General features: G+C 48.9%; 1 protein-coding gene across 1 annotated transcript; it reads left to right on the top strand.

Annotated features, from left to right (window-relative positions):
• The first annotated feature begins 1,759 nt into the window (after positions 1–1,759).
• On the top strand, positions 1,760–24,363 carry LOC308676172 (phosphoenolpyruvate carboxykinase [GTP], mitochondrial-like). The gene is made up of 10 exons (XM_081341928.1): positions 1,760–1,903; positions 10,113–10,358; positions 10,517–10,701; positions 12,787–12,990; positions 14,102–14,289; positions 18,477–18,639; positions 19,948–20,166; positions 21,863–22,000; positions 22,123–22,218; positions 23,905–24,363. The coding sequence occupies exons 1-10, from the start codon at positions 1,875–1,877 to the stop codon at positions 24,357–24,359; spliced, it is 1,923 nt and encodes a 640-aa protein (XP_081198054.1). The 5' UTR covers positions 1,760–1,874; the 3' UTR covers positions 24,360–24,363.
• The last annotated feature ends 118 nt before the right edge of the window (positions 24,364–24,481 follow it).

A 24,481-nucleotide genomic window follows, 5' to 3' on the forward strand; every position in this document is an offset into this window, starting at 1 on the left:
TGGCCTTCCTGGCAGCTGCTGCACACAGCTGGCTGATGCTTAAGTGATAGTCCAGTAGGAATCCGAGATCCAACACCTGCAGTTTTTAAGAAGAGATTGGACAAACATTTGTCTGAAATGGTATAGGGTTTCCTGCCTGAGCAGGGGGTTGGACTAGAAGACCTCCAAGGCCCCTTCCAACTCTGTTATTCTATTCTATTCTATTCTATTCTATTCTATTCTATTCTATTCTATTCTATTCTATTCTATTCTATTCTATTCTATTCTATTCTATTTTTCTCTCTATTCTATTCTGTTGTGTTCTGTTCTTCACTCTATTCTATTCTATTCTGTTCTATATTTCTATTCTATTCTATATTTCTATTCTATTCTATTCTTCACTTTATTCTATTCTATTCTATTCTATTCTATTCTATTCTATTCTATTCTATTCTATTCTATTCTATATTTCTATTCTATTCTATTCTATTCTTCACTTTATTCTATTCTATTCTATTCTATTCTATTATTCTATTCTATTCCATATTTTATTATCCTATCCTATCCTATCCTATCCTATCCTATCCTATCCTATCCTATTCTATTCCATATTTTATTATTCTATTCTATTCTATTCTATTCTATTCTATTCTATTCTATTCTATTCTATTCTATTCTATTCTATTCTATTCTATTCTATTTTTCTCTCTATTCTATTCTGTTGTGTTCTGTTCTTCACTCTATTCTATTCTATTCTGTTCTATATTTCTATTCTATTCTATATTTCTATTCTATTCTATTCTTCACTTTATTCTATTCTATTCTATTCTATTCTATTCTATTCTATTCTATTCTATTCTATTCTATTCTATATTTCTATTCTATTCTATTCTATTCTTCACTTTATTCTATTCTATTCTATTCTATTCTATTATTCTATTCTATTCCATATTTTATTATCCTATCCTATCCTATCCTATCCTATCCTATCCTATCCTATCCTATTCTATTCCATATTTTATTATTCTATTCTATTCTATTCTATTCTATTCTATTCTATTCTATTCTATTCTATTCTATTCTATTCTATATTTTAGTATTCTATTTTATTATTTCTAATTCTATTTATTCTCTTCTCTTCTCTTCTCTTCTATTCCATATTTTATTATTCTATTCTATTCTATTCTATTCTATTCTATTCTATTCTATTCTATTCTATTCTATTCTATTCTATTCTATTCTATTCTATTCTATTCTATTCTATTCTATTCTATTCTATTCTATTCTTTAGTATTCTATTTTATTATTTCTAATTCTATTCTATTCTATTTTATTCTATTCCGTTCTATATTTCTATCCTATTCTATTCCATCCCTCACACAGTTGCCCCTATTGGGCCTGGGTCTACCTATCTTATTATCCCTGTGCAGGGCGGCGGTGGCGGCGTGTGTGTGTGTGTGTGTGTGTGTGTTGTGTTTGTGTGTGTGTATGTGTGTGTGTGTGTGTGTGTTTGTGTTTGTGTGTGTTTATGTGTGTGTGTGTGTGTGTGTGTGTTTGTGTGTGTGTGTGTGTGTGTGTGTGTGTGTGTGTGCCTTCCTTGCCATTCCTTTTGGTCAGATGGCTCAACTGCGGTCACAAGTCGAGGACCGCCTGTGGCGCCCTGCCCTCTGCACATGGGCAGGAGCTCCACCCCCCACCCACCCCCACCCCGCCTTCCCGCGGGCGGGGTTCCATCAGATGCCGACGCGGCCGCCGGGCGGGGGGGGGGGCCTGGCCCGGGCAGCCTATGAGACGGGCGGGCGGGCTCGGGAACCCGGCCCAGCCCTCGCCCTTCTTAACCCGACGCCCCGCGCCGAGCCGGAGCCTGGCGGGCTGCTGCCGATCCGGGGGACGCGATGCCGGCGCCCTACACGCGGATCGTGGGGTGAGCCAAGCGCCCCCCACCCCACGCGCGCGCCTCTTTCGGGGGTCCCCTTGCATTTTCCACCCCCCGGGAGTGGGAGGAGGGGAGCGGGGGGGGGTGGTTTCCCGCGGCTCGCTGGCATTGCTGCGCTGCGTGGAGATCTTGCCCTGGTTCAGACGGCGTCCTTGACCCGGGTCAGACCGCTCTCTTTCCTTCCCTCCTCTCTTTCTCCCTCCTTTCCTTTCCTTCCTACCTTCCCTCCCTTCCCTCCTTCTTTCCTTCCTTCCTTCCTTTCTACCTTCCTTCCTTCCCTCCCTCCCTTCCTTCTTTCCCTTCCTTCCTTCCTACCTTCCCTCCTTCCCTCCCTTCCTTCCTTCTTTCATTCCTTCCTTCCTTCCCTCCTTCCCTCCCTTCCTTCCTTCTTTCCTTCCTTCCTTCCTTTCTACCTTCCTTCCTTCCCTCCCTCCCTTCCTTCTTCCTTCCTTCCTTCCTACCTTCCCTCCTTCCCTCCCTTCCTTCCTTCTTTCATTCCTTCCTTCCTTCCCTCCTTCCCTCCCTTCCTTCCTTCTTTCCTTCCTTCCTTCCTTCCTTCCCTCCTTCCCTCCCTTCCTACCTTCCCTCCTTCCCTCCCTTCCTTCCTTCTTTCCTTCCTTCCTTCCTTCCTACCTTCCCTCCTTCCCTCCCTTCCTTCCTTCTTTCCTTCCTTCCTTCCTACCTTCCCTCCTTCCCCTCCCTTCCTTCCTTCTTTCCTTCCTTCCTTCCTTCCTACCTTCCCTCCTTCCCTCCCTTCCTTCCTTCTTTCCTTCCTTCCTTCCTTCCTTCCTTCCCTCCCTCCCTCCCTCCCTCCCTTCCTTCTTTCCTCCTCTGCGCTGCAGCCTCAGTTTGGCTGCCTGTGAAATGGGCACAACGTGGGATCTCCCCGGTAAGGATCCAGAAGGTCTGCAAGTGTCGTTTCGGGGTCCTTTCCTTCCCCTCCACCCACCCACCCAACCCCCGGTTATTTCCAGGGGTTCCTTGACCCCATCCTCCGTGGACCTGACCCTCCTGCCTTCCTTTCTCACCTGCCCAGCTGGCCTCCTCCTCCTCCTCCTCCTCCTCTTCCTCCTCCTCGCCTATTCGGCTCCCCTCCCTGCCTGCTGCTGGGTCCTATAGGCAGGTCTCAGAAAAGGCGAGGGTGCAGGGAGAAAACCCGGGGTTGTGTGAATAGGAGAGAGCCCAAAGGCGAGAACTGGAAGCTAGATCGATCGGTTGGTTCTCCTGTCTGTACATCTGGCTCTTTTCTTTCTTTCTTTCTTTCTTTCTTTCTTTCTTTCTTTCTTTCTTTCTTTCTTTCTTTCTTTCTTTCTTTCTTTCCTTCCTTCCTTCCTTCCTTCCTTCCTTCCTTCCTTCCTTCCTTCCTTCCTTCTTTCTTTCTTTCTTTCTTTCTTTCTTTCTTTCTTTCTTTCTTTCTTTCTTTCTTTCTTTCTTTCTTTCTTTCTTTCTTTCTTTCTTTCTTTCTTTCTTTCTTTCTTTCTTTCTTTCTTTCTTTCTTGTTTTAGGAAATGCCCGCTTGGTTTGCTACAGTCGCTCAGCCTCCATTCTTCTCCACGTCACCCTCCTCACCAGGGACTAGCCCCCCCCCCTTTCGTAACCTTTCACACACAAATTCATTCCTAAAGTCATGTTAGCTTTCCTCTTCTGTTTTTTATGATTTTCTCCAGTTTTGATACAGTTAATCTGGGTTGGATACAAAAACCCGGAAGGTACTTTGACTTCCTTCTCCTCCCTAGCCCCCTCTCGCGCCATTTACACCCACGCGCGCGCACACACACACACACACACACACACACAACGGCTCTTCACCCTGCCACCTCAGCTTTGCGCCCAAATGCCTTTGCACCCAGTTTGAATCCTGTTAAGTTATGACTTTGGGGGGTTACTTGCACCTCAAAGCTTAGCCTTTGCCCGCCTCCCCGGTGTGGCATTTGGACACAAACTGCACAAGGCGATGACACAACTCGGACATTGTCATCTGCAGTACACTTTGGCTGCAACATTCCTAGTAAAGGCAGTTGTGCAACCGTTTTAAAACTTTGTTTTAAAAGAGAGAGAGAGAGAGAAAAAAAATACATCCAAAGGCAGCCAAGTGGAGCAGGGAAGAAAGGGGGGGGGGAAATGTCGAGCCTCAGTTTCCCAGGCTGTAAAATGGGTTGAGGAGGCACCAACGTTGCAGCAGTGTTGGGAAGACTTTTGCGCCCCGCAATTGGGGCTTTCCTAATGCTTAAATTCAGTGGGTGGAGATCCTAATTGGCTGTACACAATTTGAAAAGGGTTAATTGATTAATTAGTTTAATCATATTAATCATCATCATCACATCTTCTGGCCAATGGTGTGCCTCAGTCTTCTCCTGCAATGTTCTGTTTTGTTTTGACTCTCGAACAGAACGTAGCACCCTAAGATTTCCTGGTGGTCTCCTTTACAATTTCTAATTCAAGATTTCTCGAGCTGATTAACTTGAAGAGGAACGGACTTCAACTCCCAGAATTCCACAGCCAGCTCTTCTGGGAGTTGATCGCCACTCTTCTTCAACTTACTCAAGTTTCTAATCCCCATTCCGCCTCAGGAATTCTGGGAGCTGAAGTCCATGTCTCCTAAAGCGCTGTAGGTTTTTAAATCCCCATGCTGGAGAGGGGAATTCTGGGAGTTGAAGTCCATTCCTCTTCAAGTTGCTCAGTTTGAGATCGGAGTCGATTTCTTTTCCTCCTTAGTTATCCGGTGTGTTTCCCCCCCCCCCCCACATAAACGGTTTAACCTAAATCTCTTGACAAGATATATATCCTATTGCAAAGAAAAATAAAAAAAAATTCCGTGGCCTGCGAAGACGCCACGAGAATGGATCCTACGCTCTCCGTTTAAGGGCCCTGCGTGCAGATAGTCCTCCACCTAACGACCAAAATTTCCGCCGCTAAGCGAGACGGTTGTGGAGTGCCTTGAAGACCTTTCTTGCCACCGTTGTTAAGAGAATCCCTGCGGTTGCTAAGTGAACCACAGGGTCGTAAAGTGAATCCGGCTTGCCCCGTTGACCCTGCTTGTCGGAAGGCCGCAAATGGAGAATCGCGTGACCCCGGGATGCGGAGACCGTCGTAAATATGAGTCGGTTGCCAAGCGCCTGACTTTTGCATCCCGTGACCGTGGGAGATGCTGCCACAGTCATGAAGAACGGTCGTAAGTCCCCTTTTCTCAGTGCGGTTGTGAACCGTTGTAAATCGAGGACTGCTTGTAAAGGGCGTAGCAGCTGCAGTGGCGAAAGAACCATCCACAAAATTTACAAGCAGTCCTTGACTTACAACAGACGCTCGGCAAGTGATTCATATTTACCACGGTTGCGGCGTCCCAGGCTCACGCCATCCCCTTTGGCGGATTCGCTTAACAACCTTGTGTCAAGTTGTTGACTTAACAACTGCATTGAATCGCTTAAGGACGCGGCAAGGAGGATCGCCAAACGGGGCGAAAACTCCGTGAACCGTTTTCTCGCTTAGCCCCGTAAATCTGAGGCTCCGTTGCGGTCGTAACTTGAGGACGAGCTGTGTATCCTACTGCCAAAAATAAAAATAAAAAATCAAACGACAACAGCGGCCTGCGAAGACGCCAGCAGAATGGATCCCCTCTGCCCTTAAGCGTTGTGTGTAATTGCAAAGTGTGGCAAGATGCCAGCTTCCTTTTAATTCACGGGGAGGATTTGTGCACAGGAAAAGTGGTGGTGTTGGAGCCGACGGGAATAATGTAGTTAAACCGGGAAAAACATGTTCCTGGATCTCAGGAATCAACCCGTTTGCCAGGAGCGGAGAAGTTTTTTTTGCCTGAGGATGAAAGTCCACCCTACACGTTTGCCCCTTGCTCTTAACTTGGTTTCTTGGTGCCTGGCCAAACCCGGTTCCCTCCTGGGCGAGCAGCCAATGGGAGAGGAGGGAGGAAGGACAGCTCTACTAAACCGGGATCCGGCGTGCAAGGCGTGGTTGCAAGCACGACCGGACCAGCAGATCCGTGGCATGGATTTCCCCTCCCCTCCCCACTCCTCTGAAGATCCTGGAAGGCAGGAAACGAGCATCAGGGCTCAGCGTACAAGTCCTCGAATTACGGCCACAACGGAGCCTGACATTTCTGTCGCTAAGCAAGACGTTTGTGGAGTGAGTTTTGCCCCACTTTACGACTTTTCTCGCCACCGTCGTTTAATGAATCGTTGCGTTTGTTAAGTTAATAACACGGTTGTTAGGCAAATCTGGCTCCCCTCCCCCCCCCCCCCCCCGGTCGACTTTGCCCGTCGGCAGGTGCGCAAAAAGGGGAACACGAGAACCCCGGGGGATGCTGCGACCGTCATAAATACGAGTCGGTTGCCCAGGCATCTGAATTTGGATCACGGGGACCAGGGTGACACTGCGGTGGTCGTGTGGGTGAAAAACGCTCACCGGTCGCTTTGCCCAGTGCCGTTGTAACTTTGAACGGTCGCTAAATGGACCGTTGTAAGTTGAGGACTTTCTGTGAGAGCAACTGAGCGGCACAAAAGGGCCCGGAGTTGCTTTAGAGCTGGGGTGCCGAAAACAAAATTAAAAATTAAAATTCAAAAATACAGGAAGTCCTCAACTTACAACAGTTCATTTAGCACCCGTTCAAAGTTAACAACGGCACTGGAAAATAGTGACCTACGACCGTTTTTTCACACTTACGACCGTTGCGGCATCCTCACGGACAGATGATCCAAATTCGGACGCTTGGCAACTGACTCGTAGGTATGACGGTCGCAGCGTCCCAGGGGTGTCACGTCATCCCCTTTTGCGACCTTGTGACAAGTCAAGTCAATGGGGGAAGCCGGATTCCCTTAACAACCGTGTGACCCGCTTAACAGCTGCACTGATTCGCTTAGCGACGGTGGCGAGAAAGGTTGTAAAGCGGGGCAAAACGCCCTGGTAAAACCAGGTTCGCTTTACAACCAGGTGACTAAGGTAACAACCGCGGCGATTCTACTTAACCGCTGTGGCAAAAAAGGGGGTCGAAACTCACTTAACAAAAGCCTCCCTTAGTGACCCTCCTTTTGGGGCTAAAATTTTGGCGGTCGTAAGTCGAGGACGACCTGCAAAAGCACCCCGGATCCGTGGGCAGCCTTGAGAAGCGGGCGTGGGAATTGCACGCCGCCCTCCTGGGAACAGGCCTGCCAGCACGGCGAGTTTGCGGCTTGCGTGTTCGTACTGGTGTGTGCAATTTGTGCACCTCGTTCCGTTTCTCCTTAAAACAAAAAAAATCAAAATAAAAAAAAATATCCGAGATAACATTTTGGGGGAGAAAATATCCCGATTTTGACACCCCCCGCCACGAGGCCCGCGTGAAAACTTCCCACCCCTTCCCTTCCCCCCCCTCTCTCGTCCCCTTGTGAGAATTGTGCGTTGCGGGGAAAACTCTGCCAAAGTTTTATCGCAAACTTTGCCCCTGCTCTTCAAAGCCTCCCCGAAGACAGATTAAATCTGGTTGTGTGTATTTAATTAAGGAGACACTTTTTAGCTATTGCCAACCTCCAGTTTTCTCAGGGTTTCCCCTCCCCCCCCACCCCTTGCGTTTCAGCTTGCTCAGGATGTGGCCTGTAGTAGGTCAGAACCAAGTGGGCCGAGCTGAAACACGCCCGCGCATTTATAGAGCATGTACAGAAGGCAGTAATGCTGACTCGTGCTTCTGGCGGGTGACAAATCGGAATAGAGCTTGGAAGGGACCTCGGAGGTCCTCTAGTCCAACCCCAGGCAGGAAACCTTAGACCATTTCAGACAAATGGGTGTCCAATCTCTTCTTTAAAAGGAGGAAGATGAGGATGAGGACACAGTTGGAAGGGACCTTGGAGGTCTTCTAGTCCAACCCCAGGCAGGAAACCCTAGACCATTTCAGACAAATGGGTGTCCAATCTCTTCTTTAAAAGGAGGAAGATGAGGATGAGGACACAGTTGGAAGGGACCTTGGAGGTCTTCTAGTCCAACCCCAGGCAAGAAACCCTAGACCATTTCAGACAAATGGGTGTCCAATCTCTTCTTTAAAAGGAGGAAGATGAGGATGAGGATAGAGTCGGGAGGGACCGTGGAGGTCTTCTAGTCCAGCCCCCTGCTCAAGCAGGAGACCGTGTGCTATTTCGGACAAATGGATATAGCAATCTCTTCTTTTAAAACCCTCCAGTGATGGAGCAGCCCCGACTTCTGGTGGCCAGCTGTTCCACTGGTTAATTGTCCTGGCCGTTTGGAAGTTTCTCCTTAATTCCAGGTTGCTTCTCTCCTTGATGAGTTTCCATCCGTTGCTCCTTGTCCTGCCCCGGGGTGCTTTTCAGGGTTAGGGTTGGGAAGCCGTCTTGCTTGGATTTGCAAAGCTGGACCACCTTCGCAAACACAGTCATGCGTGTTTTTTTTCCAAACCTTGGCCACTTTAAGATAGGCGGACTTCAATTCCCAGAATTCCCCAGCCAGCTTCTGGCTGGCTGGGGAATTCTGGGAGTTGAAGTCCACCCCTCTTCAAGTTTGCTAAAGCCCGCAATGGCGTGTTTTTTTTTTCTGATGGAAAAACTGCAGAATTAGACTATAAAGGCGACTGTACATACGCTTGCGCGCACGGGGAGCAAGGGGAAGACGCGCAAACGAAAAATTATTTCTAAATTGCGTATTTGCAGATGCCTGCTATCTCTCGCGCTGACCTTCGCTGCCTCTCCTCGCTGCAACCGGATCAGTTTACTTAAAGGGGATTTAAATTTTAAATCGAAGGCTGTTTATTTAAGCCTGCTGAGTTTTGTGTGCGTGTGTGTGTGTGTGTGTGTGTGTGTGTGTCTGTGTGTGTTTTACCCTCCTTTCTACGTGTCCATTTGCAGCCTCCGGGCTGGGTTTGTACACACAACTGTTTCAAGTGAGGTTGCCTCACTCTCTGGGCGCGCACAAAGTTCACACCCTGGTTTGGGCAAGATTAACACACAATCTCGCCAAAGAGCCTCCGGCTTTTGAGAGTGCAGCGCACTGCGGTTGTGTGGTTCAACAAATCAACGGCCGGCCGGACCGCAGTTGTGCCCCCAAACTTTCTGTTGTTCAGTGAGACGTGCGTTCAGTGAATTCCCCCCCCGCCCCCCCCGGTTTACCACCTTCCTTGACACGGTTGTTAAATGAATCACTGCAGTTGTTAAGTTAGTGACACGGCTTCGCTTGTCGGAAGTTCGCAAAAGGGGACCCCGGGACACGGCAACCGTCATAAATATGAGCCGGTTGCCAAGTGGCCGAATTTGGATCACGTGACCAGGGAGTTGCTGCAAACGGTCGTAAGCGTGAAAAATGGGCCTAAGTCCCTTTTTTCGGTCACTAAATGGAATGTTGTAAGTCAAGGACTGCCTGTATTGTGTGTGTGGGGGGAGGATCACGTGACCAGGGAGTTGCTGCAAACGGTCGTAAGTGTGAAAAATGGCCCTAAGTCCCTTTTTCCGGTCACTAAATGGAATGTCGTAAGTCAAGGACTGCCCGTATTGTGGAGGGGGGGAGGATCACGTGACCAGGGAGTTGCTGCAAACGGTCGTAAGCATGAAAAATTTATTTATTTTATTTTATTTTTATTACATTTATATACCGCCCTTTCCCTGAGGAAAGGGAGTTGCTACAAACGGTCGTAAGCGTGAAAAATGGCCCTAAGTCCCCTTTTTTCGGTCACTAAATGGAATGTTGTAAGTCAAGGACTGCCTGTATTGTGGAGGGGGGGAGGATCACGTGACCAGGGAGTTGCTGCAAACGGTCGTAAGCATGAAAAATTTATTTATTTTATTTTATTTTTATTACATTTATATACCGCCCTTTCCCTGAGGAAAGGGAGTTGCTACAAACGGTCGTAAGCGTGAAAAATGGCCCTAAGTCCCCTTTTTTCGGTCACTAAATGGAATGTTGTAAGTCAAGGACTGCCTGTATTGTGGAGGGGGGGAGGATCACGTGACCAGGGAGTTGCTGCAAACGGTCGTAAGCATGAAAAATTTATTTATTTTATTTTATTTTTATTACATTTATATACCGCCCTTTCCCTGAGGAAAGGGAGTTGCTGCAAACGGTCGTAAGCGTGAAAAATGGCCCTAAGTCCCCTTTTTTCGGTCACTAAATGGAATGTCGTAAGTCAAGGACTGCCCGTATTGTGGCGGGAGGGGGGGCTAATGGTGGTTTCTGGCCTCCTTTGTTCTTCTAACCCTCTTTTCCCTCTTTCCAGCCGAGGAGCCTCTTCGCTAAGGAGATGGTCTGCCGTGCCGGTGCGTTGGGCCCACGCTCCCCGCGTGCTCCACGGCGACTTGGCCAAACTCTCCGGCCGGGCTCAGGAGTTTGTGGAGCAAGGGGTGCGACTCTGCCAGCCGGACAGCCTTCACATTTGCGACGGGACGGAGAAGGAGAACAGCAAAATCCTGAATTTCCTTGAATCGGAAGGAGTCATCAAGCTGCTGACCAAATACGAGAACTGGTAAGACTTCCCCCCCCCACACCGTCTGCCTTGGGGAGTGGGGAGTACGCCAGTTCCCATCCTGCCTGGGGAGGATGGGTGTTGGAGTCCGGCTGGCCAAAAGCACCGGCAGCCGAAATTCCCCCGAAATTCGGAAATCCTTCCTTTCCCTTCCGCAGCTGGCTGGCGAAAACCGACCCCAAGGATGTGGCCAGGGTGGAGAGCCGGACGGTCATCGTTACGGAGAACCAGAGGGACACCATCCCCGTCACGGCCCCGGGGGTCAAAGGGCAGCTGGGCAACTGGATGAACCCCAAAACCTTTCAAGAGGCAGTGGATGATCGGTTTCCTGGTTGCATGAAAGGTGAATGGGACGGGGTGGGTTTTTCCAACAAAATTCCCTTTTTAAAAGTTACAAACTGGGCTCCAGTTTTGAGGCTGTGCCAAGGATCAACGCGGAGGGGGGCGGGATTTGAACCCCGGGGGGCAATTCCTGTCCAGCCATTTCATCCATTTCCTTGATGGATCAACTGGATCCTGCCACTTCAAATGCCTCTTCCCGGAAGCAATGGATGGAAACTAGTCAAGGAGAGAAGCAACCTAGAACGAAGGAGAAACTTCCTGACAGTTAGAACAATTTACCAATGGAACCACCTGCCTCCAGAAGCGGTGAATGCACCAACACTGGGCGTTTTTAAGAAGAGACTGGACAGCCATTTTGTCTGAAATGGTACAGGGTTTCCTGCCTGAGCAGTGGGTTGGACTAGATGACCACCAAGGTCCCTTCCGACTTTATTTTTATTATTAACAACCTGCCTCCAGAGGTGGTGAATGCTCCAACACTGGAAGTCTTTAAGAAGAGACTGGACAGCCATTTGTCTGAAATGGTATAGGGTTTCCTGCCTGAGCAGGGGGTTGGACTAGATGACCTCCAAGGTCCCTTCCAACTTATTGTTATTATTATTATTATCATTATCGGTTTACCCATCCGTGCTAAAGGGTTTTATTTTCTTATCCCTTATTTCTTATTCGGTTTATTCGCTGATGCTGTTTAGAGCTGCGTTTTTTCAAACCCCGCAAGTTGAAGATGGGTGGACTACAACTCCCAGAGTTCTCCGGCCACTTGTGGAAACCTGGGAGTTGGAATTCTGGAAGGAGGGGGGAGGAGGAGGGGGAGTTAGGGAGGGAAGAGGAGGAGGAGGAGGAAGAAGAGAGTGGAGGAGGGGGGAGAGGAGGAGGGGGAGTTACAGAGGGAGGGAGGGAAGAGGAGGAGGAGGAGGAAGGGAATTCTGGGAGTTGAAGTCCTCCAGTCTTAAACTTGCCGAATTTGAAAAACTCTTTTCTAAAAGCTGCCTGACAGTTAGAACAATTAACCAGTGGAACTACCTGCCTCAGGAAGCTGTGAATGCTCCAAGCCTGGAAGTTTTTAAGAAGAGACTGGACAGCCATTTGTCTGAAATGGTATAGGGTTTCCTGCCTGAGCAGGGGGTTGGACTAGATGACCTCCAAGGTCCCTTCCAACTCTATTATTGTTACTGTTATCTTCCAGTTGGTACTTACGATTAAAAAACAAGTGTTTAGAAACTAGGGGAAACGCCTCAAACTTGTAGTCCTTGACTTACGACCAGTCCTTCAGTGACCATTCAGAGTTAACAGTGACCCAAAATGGGGGTGGGGGTTGTACAACCCAGATTTCCAGTTCTGAAGGTCCGGCCCGCTCTGAGGTTGCATGACCGGACTGCAGGCACTCAGCAACGTGGGCCTGCTTATGGGCCTTCAGAGCATCCTTGCGGTCGTATGTCAAGAATTCCCTGTACAGATCCAGAAGGCAAGCTGTGACCCCACCCATTTTACGACCGTCGCGGCGTACGACTGGAACGGTCCGACTCCCATTATGGTCGTACGTTGAGTTCTCAGCATTTCACGGACTTTCTGAATGTCGCCAAGGGTGGGAGCCCCACGGAAATTGCGATTCCACCGAGACGCCACGCCGTGTCCTTACAAGTAGCCCCGGACTTACGACCGTTCATTTAATGACCGTCCAAAGTTACGACGGCGCTTGGGGAAAAAAAAGGGGACTCAGGACCGTTTTTCATACCGAACGACCGTCGCAGCGGTCACGTGATCCAAATTCGGGCCCTCGGCAACGGGTTCCTATTTAACGACGGTCCCGGAAAGGGGGGGGGTTATCACCCTTTTGGGACCTTTTGAGAAGTCAGGTCAGAAACGGTGGCAACAAAAGTCGTGAAACGGGGCCCCAAACCCGCTTCTCGACTGTTTTCACTCAGCGGGGGAAACGAGCTCAGTTGCGGCCGTAAAGCGAGGACTTAGTCGCATTTAATCGAAAGAGACGCTGAAACACACCCAGACCAGCAGATTTTTACTCGTCCCCCGCCGCTGCGCCTTTCGTTCTTCGCTCAACTTCTCTTCCTCTGTCGCCTCTCCGCAGGGCGCACCATGTACGTCATCCCCTACAGCATGGGGCCCATTGGCTCCCCGCTCTCCAAAATCGGGATCCAGCTGACGGATTCGGCCTACGTGGTGGCCAGCATGCGAATCATGACGCGAATGGGCGCCGCGGCCCTCCGCGCGCTCGGGGACGGCGAGTTCGTCAAGTGCCTGCATTCGGTGGGCCGGCCTCTGCCTCTAAGCGGTAAGCCCCCTCTTTGGTTCTCCCCGTCCATGCGACGTGTGTGAAGACGCGGTGAGCAAAGGGGGTGGGTGGGTGCGCCACGAGGCTAGCAAAGAGGAGGTGTGGGGGGGGAAAGGAAAAAAAGAAGAATTTGTCTGATTTGGCACCCTTACAATGGACTTTTTCCCATTTAAGACGCGTGGACTTCAATTCCCAGAATTCCTCAGCCAGCATCTTAAAGCATGCTGGCTGAGAATTCTGGGAATTGAAGTCCATGTATATTAAAGCATGCTGGGTGGGGAATTCTGGGAGTTGAAGAACACCATCTTAAATTTGCTAAAGGTTGAGAAATACTGGAGTAGACCATTCCAAAAATCCTGAACTAGCTTAGTGGGAATTGTGGCTATTGATAAACATATTTTCCAGATGTGCAAAGTTGGAGGCCATTATTCCAGAGGTTTAGGACTTCAATTCCCAGAATTCCCTGTTTCGAGGCCCAGGCATATGTTGGAATCCCCAGCATGCAGGGGAATTCAAACATGCAAGAAGACCTTTTGAGTTTAAATCCTGATGTGCGGGCCCTAATGTGTCTTACTGGGCGCTCCATCACTGGAGGTTTTTAAGTAGAGACTGGACAGTCACTTGTCTGAGATGGTATAGGCCCTCCTGCTTGGGCAGGGGGCTGGACTAGAAGACCTTCAAGGACCCTTCCAGCTTCTATTCTATTCTGAATTTAATTCTATTCTATTCTGAATTTAATTCTATTCTATTCTGAATTTATTCTATTCTATTCTATTCTAAAATTATTCTATTCAATTCTATTCTAAAATTATTCTATTCTATTCTATTCTAAAATTATTTCATTCTATTCTATTCCTCATTCCATTCCATTCCATTCCATTCCATTCTATTCTGTTCTGTTCTATTCTATTCTAAAATTATTCTATTCTATTCCATTCCATTCCATTCTATTCTATTCTGTTCTATTCTATTCTGTTCTATTCTATTCCTGTTCTGTTCTGTTCTGTTCTGTTCCGTTCTATTCCATTCCATTCCATTCTGAATTTATTCCATTCCGAATGTATTCTGTTCTGAATTTATTCTGTTCTGCTCTGTCCTCCTTCTTCTGCAGAAGACCTCGTGAACAACTGGCCTTGCAATCCGGAGAAGACCTTAATCGCCCATGTGCCGAATCGCCGGGAGATCGTCTCTTTTGGGAGCGGCTACGGGGGCAACTCTCTGCTGGGGAAAAAGTGCTTCGCCCTCCGGATCGCTTCTTGCATCGCCAAGGACGAAGGCTGGCTGGCCGAGCACATGCTGGTGAGTGGGGGTGGGGGGCGGGGAGGGGCTGAGGTTGAAGGGTGTGTGTGCTTGTTTCTGCATTGAAAGGGGGGGGCAGACCCGGTGGTCCCAGCTGCTTGTAGAATTGCCCCCTTGCCTCTTGGGAATGCTCAAAGGGATGTCTTTGAATTTTGACTTGACTTTTTTGCCTCCCCCCCAAAAAAAATCCACCTTGAGACTGGTCCGAGCGAAGCATTTTTTATAGGTTGTCCTCAACCTACGACCACAACTGAGCCCACGATTTCGGTGGCTAAGCAAGGCCTTGGTTGCGTTGGAGTCTTGCCCCATTTTGCAACCTTGCTTGCCTCCGTCGGGAAGCGAGTCACGGCCGCTGACGTTAGTCACCCGGTCGCTAAGCGAATCTGGCTTTGCCCCCGTCGACTTAGCTGGCCCGGAAGGTCGCAAAGGGGATCACGTGACCCAGGGGGAACGCGGCGACGGTCGTAAATATGAGCCCATTGCCGGGCCTCTGAATGTTGATCACGTGACCGCTAGGGATGCTGCAACGGTTGTAAGTGTTGAAAGCGGCCAGTGCCGCTGTGACTTCAAACTCTGATTAAAGAAATTGTTATAAGTTGAGGGCTGTCCGTACTCCAAAGCTGCAGTCTTTTTTTTTCAATTTTCCTTCTCGTCAGACACCCTTTGCACTTTCTGCACATGCTCAGGGTCACTCTTTCCCTCAGTCCGTGGCTGATATACCAGTTTTTTGTTTTTTTTAAAATCCCATTTATATCCCGCCCTTCTCCGAAGACTCAGAGCGGCTTGCAATTTAAAGCGCAAATGAATGTGCTTAGCAATAGCCTTCATTCTATGTATATGCCTGCTTATTAGGGCTTTGCCCCTCCCCCCAAGCGGCATGATGATACCACTCTAATGGCAGAAAGTGAAGAAGAACTAAAGAGCCTCTTGTTGCGGGTGAAGAAGGAGAGTGCAAAACTTGGGTTGAAACTAAACATTAAGAAAACCAAGATCATGGCATCTGGCCCTCTCAATTCCTGGCAAATAGATGGGGAAGAAATGGAGGTAGTGACAGATTTTATTTTCCTGGGCTCCAAGATCACTGCAGATGGGGACTGTAGCCAAGAAATTAAAAGATGCTTGGTCCTGGGGAGGAAAGCCACGGCAAATCTAGACAGCACACTAAAAGGCAGAGACATCACCCTGTCAACAAAAGTGCGTATAGTCAAGGCTATGGTCTTCCCAGTTGCAATGTATGGCAGTGAAAGTTGGACCATAAGAAAGGCTGAGCGCCAAAGAATGGAGGCCTTTGAACTGTGGTGCTGGAGAAGACTCCTGCGAGTCCCTTGGACTGCAAGGCGATCAAACCGGTCAGTCCTAGAGGAGATCAACCCTGACTGCTCTTTAGAAGGCCAGATCCTGAAGCTAAAACTCAAGTACTTTGGCCACCTGATGAGAAGGAAGGACTCACTGGAGAAGAGCCTCATGCTGGGAAAGGTTGAGGGCAAGAGAAGAAGGGGACGACAGAGAATGAGGTGGCTGGATGGAGTCATTGAAGCAGTAGGCGTGAGCTTAAATGGACTCCAGAAGATGGTAGAGGACAGGAAGGCCTGGAGGAACGTTGTCCATAGGGTCGCGATGGGTCGGACACGACTTCGCAGCTAACAACAACAACAACCAAGCGGCATTATTACAAAGTCAGCTTAATTGCCCCCAACAATCTGGGTCCTCATTTTACCTACCTCGGAAGGATGGAAGGCTGAGTCAACCTTGAGCCTGGTGGGACTCGAACCTGCACTAATTGCAGGCAGCTGGCGTTACTTAAGCAGGCATTAGCCCACTGCTCCACCAAGGCTCTTGTAGAGTTTGTGGAGATTGTCAATCATCCAGGGCTGTCAATTGTCCCAAACGTGCTTTTTTTTTCTTCAGTAGGCAACTGGACTTTCTTTGTTTTTCCTTGAAAGGGTTTCGCTTCTCACCCAAGAAGCTTCTTCAGTTCTGGCTGAATGGCGAAGGAGGGAAGGATTTATATTCCTTTGCAGTCGCCCGGTCGTTCGTACTCCCTCTGAGAGTTGGGGGGGTTTCTCTGTGCCCTCCGGGGCACAAGACGGTCCTTTCGGCAGCTCCAAGAAGGCTCCAGGCCCGTTTGCGCTCTTCAAGATGACCCTGAAGGCAGAAATTAATGACTCTCAGAGAGAGTACGAACGACCGGATGACTGCAAAGGAACACAAATCCTTTCACTTGCCGCCATTCGCTCAGAACTGAAGAAAGCTTCTGGGATGAGAAGCGAAACCTCTTCAAGGAAAAACCCCAGAAAATCCAGTTGCCTCTTGGGGGGGCGGGATGGAAAGCATCTTTGGGATCGACTGGTTTACTCGTTCCAATTTGCCACCAAAGCCAGCTAACCACACAGCAAGTCCACCATGCAGCCCGCGACAGGGTTTTTGCGCCAGGGGTGACTCGCTGGGGCATTGCAAAGTAGGACCGTGGGTTTTGGAGGATGGGTGCGAACGGTTGCGTGGTGCATTAGGAGCCTGGGGGGACAGGGGTTGATTGCCCGGATCGAGCCGGTGATGAGGTGAGGGGGTTTTTTTTAGAAAATTGGGTCCATCAGGCCAAAGGACAGAGGCTGTTTGCATTGCCTGGGAGTGATATTTAACGAGCAAACATTGATTGGTTAATGAGTGACAGGCGCCGGCCAAATCTCCAAGCCAATCGGGAGACGTTTGACGTAGGAAAGAGACAGCTGGGATTGGAGGTGGGGGGGGGCATTGTCCTGAGACTGGGAGGACTGGGGGGCGATGGACAGGAGTGTCTGGTTTGGAAAAACAGCTTCTCAGCTGACCGGGCAGCCATCTCGGTGAGCAGGATTGCAACGCCCATCATGCTCAGACTGCACGATGATAGGGGATGATGGGAACCCGAGTCCGGGTTGCAACAGGACCCCAGCTTCAGGAAAAACCCGCAAGGGGTGGGGCAGTGCAAAGGCTGTGGGAATGAGATTGTGGGGTATAATTTGCTGTGGATTTGCCAGGATTCAGAGCATTAATGAATTATTTCGTCGGTGTTCGGATTTTTGGCCCAGGAGGTTGAATTTTCAGCAAATTGAACAGGCCGGGCTTATGTCATATGCTACATCACAGGGAGAGAGAAAAAAAAACAATAATCCAGGTTAACGTAGAACACGGAGCACACTCAGCTGTGAAATCTTGAAGGGTTTTTACCTTAAGTGTGTGTTGCACACCTGCAAGCAAGGAGTTGGGATTTAAATTTATTTTTTTAAAATGATAATAATAATAATAATAATGTACCGTGGGAAAGCATTTTCCCACCGATTCCCCTGTTTCCAAATAAGAAACATGAGTATTTCCTTTGACGGAAACCAATGACCGTGAAGGTTAACATTTTGGTCATGCATAGAGTAAAAGATTAATTTAAGATGAAAAGGCTGGAATCCGAGAGAAATGAACAGCTCTATCTTTAAAAAAATGGCAGAATGTCAGTTGAACACAAAGTGAGAAAAATAAATCGTATTGCATCGTCTTTAACTTCTTTCTTATCAGGATAGATGTGAAGAAACAAGGTGAAACTCTTCCCCAGACTGTATTAAAAACCTTTTCAAGCTTGGCCACTTAAAACACATGAAGATTTCAACTCCCAGAATTCTGGGAATTGAACTCTGCAAATCTTAAAGTGGTCAAACTTGAGAAAACTGCTTTACCCACATGACTTCACCCACTTAAGGAAACATTCAGCTAGCAGAGTGTTTTTCCAACTTGGCGAGCTTAAGATGGGTGGACTTCAACTCCCAGAATGCCCTAGCCAGCATGCTTTAAGATAGGTGGACTGCAACTCCCAGAAGTCCCCAGCCAGCATGCTTTAAGATGGGTGGACTCCAACTCCCAGAAGTCCCCAGATAGCATGCTTTAAGATGGGTGGACTTCAATTCCCAGAATTCCTCAGCCAGCATGCTTTAAGATGGATGGATTTCAACTCCCAGAATTCCACTTCTGGACTGGGAACCTGGGACATTCCTCACTGCTAAGGGAGAGATGCAGAAGCCTCTAACTATGATGGTTACCTGGATTTTGGTTATCTACACCTGGCGGCCCATGCAAGGCAAACCTGGGTTATTGCGAAGGAAGCTTTTCCCTCTGGGCTTGGCATCTGTCCAATTGTGGCACGCTCCCCTCTCGCTTTCTTGCAGATTCTGGGACTCACCAACCCGGAAGGCAAGAAAAAATACGTGGCAGCCGCTTTCCCCAGCGCCTGCGGCAAGACCAACTTAGCCATGATGAACCCTACCTTGCCGGGCTGGCGCGTGGAGTGCGTGGGGGACGATATCGCCTGGATGAAGTTCGACAGCGAAGGTGACTCGGGTGTTGGGGGCTGAGATGGCAGTAGGCAGGTGTGTTTTAGAGCAGGGGTCTTCAACTCCCGGGGCCGTGGACCGGCACTGCTCCGTGGCACGCCAGAAACCAGTCCACGCAAACAAGCGAAGGCCCGTCCGCGGGATGCAGGCAGCACACGAAACCACGTTCCCTCCGGTCTGCAGAAAAACCATTCTCCACGGAACCGGTCCTTGGTGCCCAAAAAGTTGGGGGCCGCTGTTTTAGGGGGGGAAATGTAGTCCTCGCTTTACGATGTCAACAGGACGTCCGTCACTAAGTGAAGCCGCAATACATCAAAGAGGACTAGTTTTGGCCAAAGCTCAGTGCCTCTTTTGGCAACAACATAAAATGAGTTTCCAAACACCCCCCAGGGGCCCTCAGGACACAACTTTGGGCCCCAGGGAGCCCAAGGATTTGTGTCTGAGTTCGCAAGGAGATCCAGAGAACTTCCCGGCAAGGAGTCAGCCGTGTGCGGCAGCTGCCAAAAAAGCCAACACAGTGCTAGGCTGCATCAACAGAGGGATAGAATCAAGATCAGGTGAAGTGTTAATACCACTTTACAAGGCCTTGGTAAGGCCACACTTGGAATACGGCGTCCAGTTTTGGTCACCACGATATAAAAAAAACGTCGAGACTCTAGAAAGAGTGCAGAGAAGAGCAACCAAGAGGATCAGGGGACTGGAGGCTAAAACATACAAGGAACAGTTGCTGGAATTGGGTCTGTCCAGTTTAATGAAGAGAAGGACGAGGGGGGACATGATAGCAGTCTTCTAGTATCTCAGGGGCTGCCCCAAAGAAGAGGGAGTCAAGCCATTCTCCAGAGTACTTGAAGCAACGGATGGAAACTCGTCAAGGAGAGAAGCAACCTAGAAGTAAGGAGAAACTTCCTGACAGTTAGAACAATTAACCAGTGGAACTCCTTGCCTCCAGAAGCAGTGAATGCACCAACACTGGGAGTTTTTAAGAAGAGACTGGACAGCCATTTTGTCTGAAATGGTCTAGGTCAGGGCTAGGCAACCTTGGCTCTTTTATGACTCGTGGACTTCAACTCCCAGCATTCCTGAGCCAGCCACGCTGAGGAGAGGTTTCCAAGCTGAGCCATGCTGGCTCAGGAATTCTGGGAGTTGAAGTCCGCCAGTCATAAAAGAGCCAAGGTTGCCTACCCCTGGTATAGGGTTTCCTGCCTGAGCAGGGGGTCGGACTAGATGACCTCCAAGGTCCCTTCCAGTATTATTATTATTATTATGAAGAATAACCAACCGCCTGGTGTTTCTTCCATTTTCCTAGGCTGCCTGCGGGCCATCAACCCTGAGAACGGCTTCTTCGGGGTAGCCCCGGGCACATCCACTCGGACCAACCCCAACGCCATGCACACCATCCAACGCAACACCATCTTCACCAACGTGGCGGAGACTAGCGAAGGAGGCGTCTACTGGGAGGGGATCGATCAGAGGATTCCGGAAGGGGTCACCATCAGCACCTGGCAAGGAAAACCTTGGAAGCCAGGTGAGCTCACCAGTTGGGTGCAAAATCATGGACACAGAGAGAGAGAGAGAGAGAGAGAGAGAGAGAGAGAGAGAGAGCGCTAGGAGGAGAGAGGACCAGCTAACGAGAAACAGTGTTCAAATCAATCGTAAAATGTGTGGACTTCAACTCCCAAAATTCCTCAGCTAGCATGGCTGGCTAAGGAATTCTGGGAATTGAAGTCCACGCATCTTAAAGCATGCTGACTGGGGAATTCTGGGAGTTGGTCCATGTATATTAAAATATGCTGACTAAGGAACTCCAGGAGTTGAGGTCCACCTATCTTAAAGCAAGGCAGGCTGGGGATTTCTGGGAATTGAAGTCCACCCATCTTAAAGCATGCTGGCTGGGGAATTCTGGGAGTTCGCCCATGTATATTAAAATATGCTGACTAAGGAACTCCAGGAGTTGAAGTCCACCTATCTTAAAGCAAGGCAGGCTGAGGAATTCTGGGAATTGAAGTCCACTACGGTCACTCTGTAAGTTTTGGGGTCTTGCAAATCTGTCACCGGACCAGAGGGAGGGGGACCGGCTGTGGGAATAGTAGCCACCTGGGCAAGGGTGACAGGTGACAATGCATGGGGGGGGCAGGAAGGGAGGGAGGGGGCCTAAGGCTTGTCAATTTCATGTTAGATTGTATTTTATTCCAATTTCACTTTATTGTATTCCAATTCCGTTTTAAATTGTGCTTTATCTAATTTGATTTTAACTTGCTTTTTTCAAATTTTAGTAATAAGTTGTTTTTGGAACTTTGCACTTTGATACGGCCCAAGGGCTAATCAATCAATCAATCAGTCAATCAAAGGAGTCTTGTCAAGTCTCAAGTCTCTGGGCAAATGGGCCGGACCGAAAGGCAAGGGGTGGAAGGCCCATCGGCCACCAAGACATCTAAAAATTAAACATAGGTTGAATTATGGCTAAAAAGAATAGAAAAAAAATGGAAACAAATGTTTACTAGTTTAAGAGGGATAGGTATTTTAAGTAATATATTGTTTTCTCATTTTTTTCTCCCTTTTTTTTCTTCTCTCTCTCTCTCTCTCTCTCCCTCTCCTTTTTTTCCCTTTTGTGTCTTTTTTTTAACTTACTTTTTAAGTAAGCACTTAAATGTAATTAACCTTGAGAAAATTTTAATCCAGTAAGAAGGTTTTGAACGTTGTAGGGAAAACAAATTTAAATAAGAACAGTAAAGAGGATCCGTGACGAGGCAACCAAGATTGACCAAAATAGAAAAAAAGCATCATATCGATGTGATTATTCTTGGTAGAAAAATCTTTATATTTAAATTGTTAACCTATTAAAAACTCATCAGAACTGTATTAATTCGAGGTGGGCAAGGAGAATATTATTGGAAGGAGAGAAAAACCAAGGTGGACTTTGGGATGTAAAAACCGGTTGTTAGTGATTACTTTGTCAATATAAGCCCAGACAACACGCTGTTTACTAAATATGAAGGTGTTTGTGTTAAAAAAAAATCAATAAAATATATATATTTTTTTTAAAAAAGAGGAGGGCCGGCGGAGAAGGAAAGCTGGCCGTAAATGGGCTGAGGTGGGTGGCTGGAGGCGAAGGAGGGGTGCCCAGTGGTGGGAGCCTACAGGTCCTAGATCCCCACAATGGATCATTGTCGGGATCTGGTCGTCTCAATTCTTCTGTCTTTCCCTCTTTTTTCCCCCCCCAGGGGATCCATCGCCCGCTGCTCATCCAAATTCCCGCTTTTGTGCCCCGGCTCGGCAGTGCCCCATTATGGACCCAGATTGGGAATCTCCGCAAGGGGTCCCCATTGACGCCATCATCTTTGGTGGCAGGAGACCAGCAGGTTAGGAGCTCTGCTTCCCCTTCTTCCTCCCCCTCCCCACCGCCACCAATGGTCTTCCCAGACCTCTGGGCTTTGGGATGTTCTCAAGATCACCTCTTGGCGTCTTTTCCCTCCCTCCACAGGGGTGCCTTTGGTGTACGAGGCCTTCAACTGGCGCCACGGGGTCTTCGTGGGCAGCGCCATGCGGTCAGAGTCCACGGCAGCGGCTGAGCACAAAGGTGGGGGCTCGGGGTTCGAAACGGGGCACGTTTCGGGGAGGGGGGGGGCCGTTCTCCCTCTTGCGAAGTTGGAAGAGAAAAGTTAATCCTCATAGCAATGGGGGGAAAAAATAAAAAAGGAATTGACCGATATTGATCAGAAGGAAGATAAGCTTATACGCTTGAGCGTTCCAGCCAGCACCTCGCCTTTGAATTGAGGCGTGTGTGTGTTTGTGTGCGTGCGCCCGCGCGCACGTGTTTTGCGTGTTTTTACACTGAGAGGGGCCGAAAACGTACCTCCAGGGAGTCCTCGACTTACAGCCATTTGTTTAGTGACCATTCAAAGCTACGAGGGCGCTGAAAAAAGGGACTTACATGCCGATCCTCACACTTAACGACCGTTGCAGGATCTCCACGTCAGGTGACCAAACTTCGGGAGCCTGGCAACCGGCAGGTCTAGACGATGGTTGCCATATCCCGAGGTCACAGGATTCCTCCTTTGCAAATCTCCCAGCTGGCTTCCGACAAGGAAAGTCAAATGGAGAAAGCCGACTCGCTGAACAACCAAAGGGATGAGGGGTCCTTGGTGATGTCTGAGGGGGGTGGTCTTCTTGCAGACGTTTCATTAGCCAAACTGGGTAACATCATCAGTGCTGGAAGGGAAGGGGGTTTGTGGAATGGGAGGAGGAGGAGGAGGAGGAGGAGGAGGAGGAGGACTGTGGGGTCCTTGGTGAATGAATGAATGAATGAACGAACCTTCATTGTCAAAGTACAACCATGTATACATTGAGATTGGCTGAGCCTCCCTTCGTGCCCCCCCTCCATCTCAACTCACAGTGACAACAAACAACACACCCACCATCTGGTTACACCATGTGAGCTAATTGCACAACACACCGGCCTCGCAAGTCAATCATACATAAAATTATAAAATTATTTCCCATTCAAGAGCCTAACCACCCATGGATAAAAGCTTTTCTTCAGCCTGTTGGTATGGCTGGCTGAACTTCATGGTTTTCCTTAAAGACGTTTCATGACCCAACTAGGGAACATCATCAGTGCTAGAAGGGAGTGTGGGGTTTAGTGGAAAGGAGGAGGACGAGGACGACGACGACTGTGGGGTCCTTGGTGCTCTCTGAGCTTGACGGCTTTCGTTGCAGACCTTTCATGACCGAACTAGGGAACATCATCAGTGTGAGAGGCGGAGGAGGAGGAGAACTGTGGGGTCCTTGGTGCTCTCTGAGCTGGGTGGTTTTCTTGCAGAGGTTTCATGACCCAACTAGGGAACATCATCAGTGCTAGAAGGGAGGAGGAGGAGGAGGACGACGACTGAGTGGTCTTTGGTGCTTTCTAAGCTTGATGGTTTTTCTTGCAGACATTTCATGACCCAACTAGGGAACATCATCAGTGCTAGACGGGTTTGCAGAGAGGAGGAGGAGAAGGACTGTGGGGTCCTTGGTGCTCTCTGAGCTTGGTGGTTTTGTTGCAGACGTTTTGTTACCCATAGTAAGAACGTCCGTGCTAGCCCTCAGAGATTCACTTAACAACTATGGCCAAAAAAAGAAGAAGAAGGAAGTCATAGAATGGGTTGCGATTTCCCTTAGCAACCATTTTGCTTTGCAGGCCTGTTTCACTGTGTTTTGGAGCCTGAGTTTTTCACCTCTGCCATTCCTGTTCTCTTCTCTCTTCTCTAACCTGGCTCTGCAGGCAAGGTCATCATGCACGACCCCTTCGCCATGCGCCCGTTCTTCGGCTACAACTTCGGCCGCTACCTGGAGCACTGGCTGAGCATGGAAGGGCGAAAAGGCGCCCGCCTTCCCAAGATTTTCCACGTCAACTGGTTCCGGAAAGATTCCGCCGGCAATTTCCTATGGCCGGGTTTCGGGGAGAATTCCCGGGTCCTGGACTGGATCTTCCGCCGGGTGGATGGAGAAGAGAGCGCGAAAGAGACCCCCATTGGGTACGTCCCCAAAGAAGGCGCCTTAGACCTGTCGGGGCTCAGCCAGGTGAGCTATTCGGAGCTCTTTTCCCTGCCCAAGGAATTCTGGGAACAGGAGGTCCGAGAAGTGAGACAATATCTGACGGAACAAGTATCCCAGGACTTGCCCAAGGAAGTCTTGAAAGAACTGGAAGCCTTGGAGAGCCGGGTGAAGAAGATGTGAGGAACCTCAACCGTGAAAGACATCCAAAGATTTTTTTCCCCCCTGTTTTTTGGGAATGGCAGGTGGGGGCTGAGCGGGGGGGGGGAAGAAGATATCAGGGGCCTTGTTTACAGAAAACCCAT

The sequence above is a fragment of the Vipera berus genome, assembly GCF_964194415.1.
Source record: "Vipera berus genome assembly, chromosome: W".
In the NCBI taxonomy this organism is placed as follows: domain Eukaryota; kingdom Metazoa; phylum Chordata; class Lepidosauria; order Squamata; family Viperidae; genus Vipera; species Vipera berus.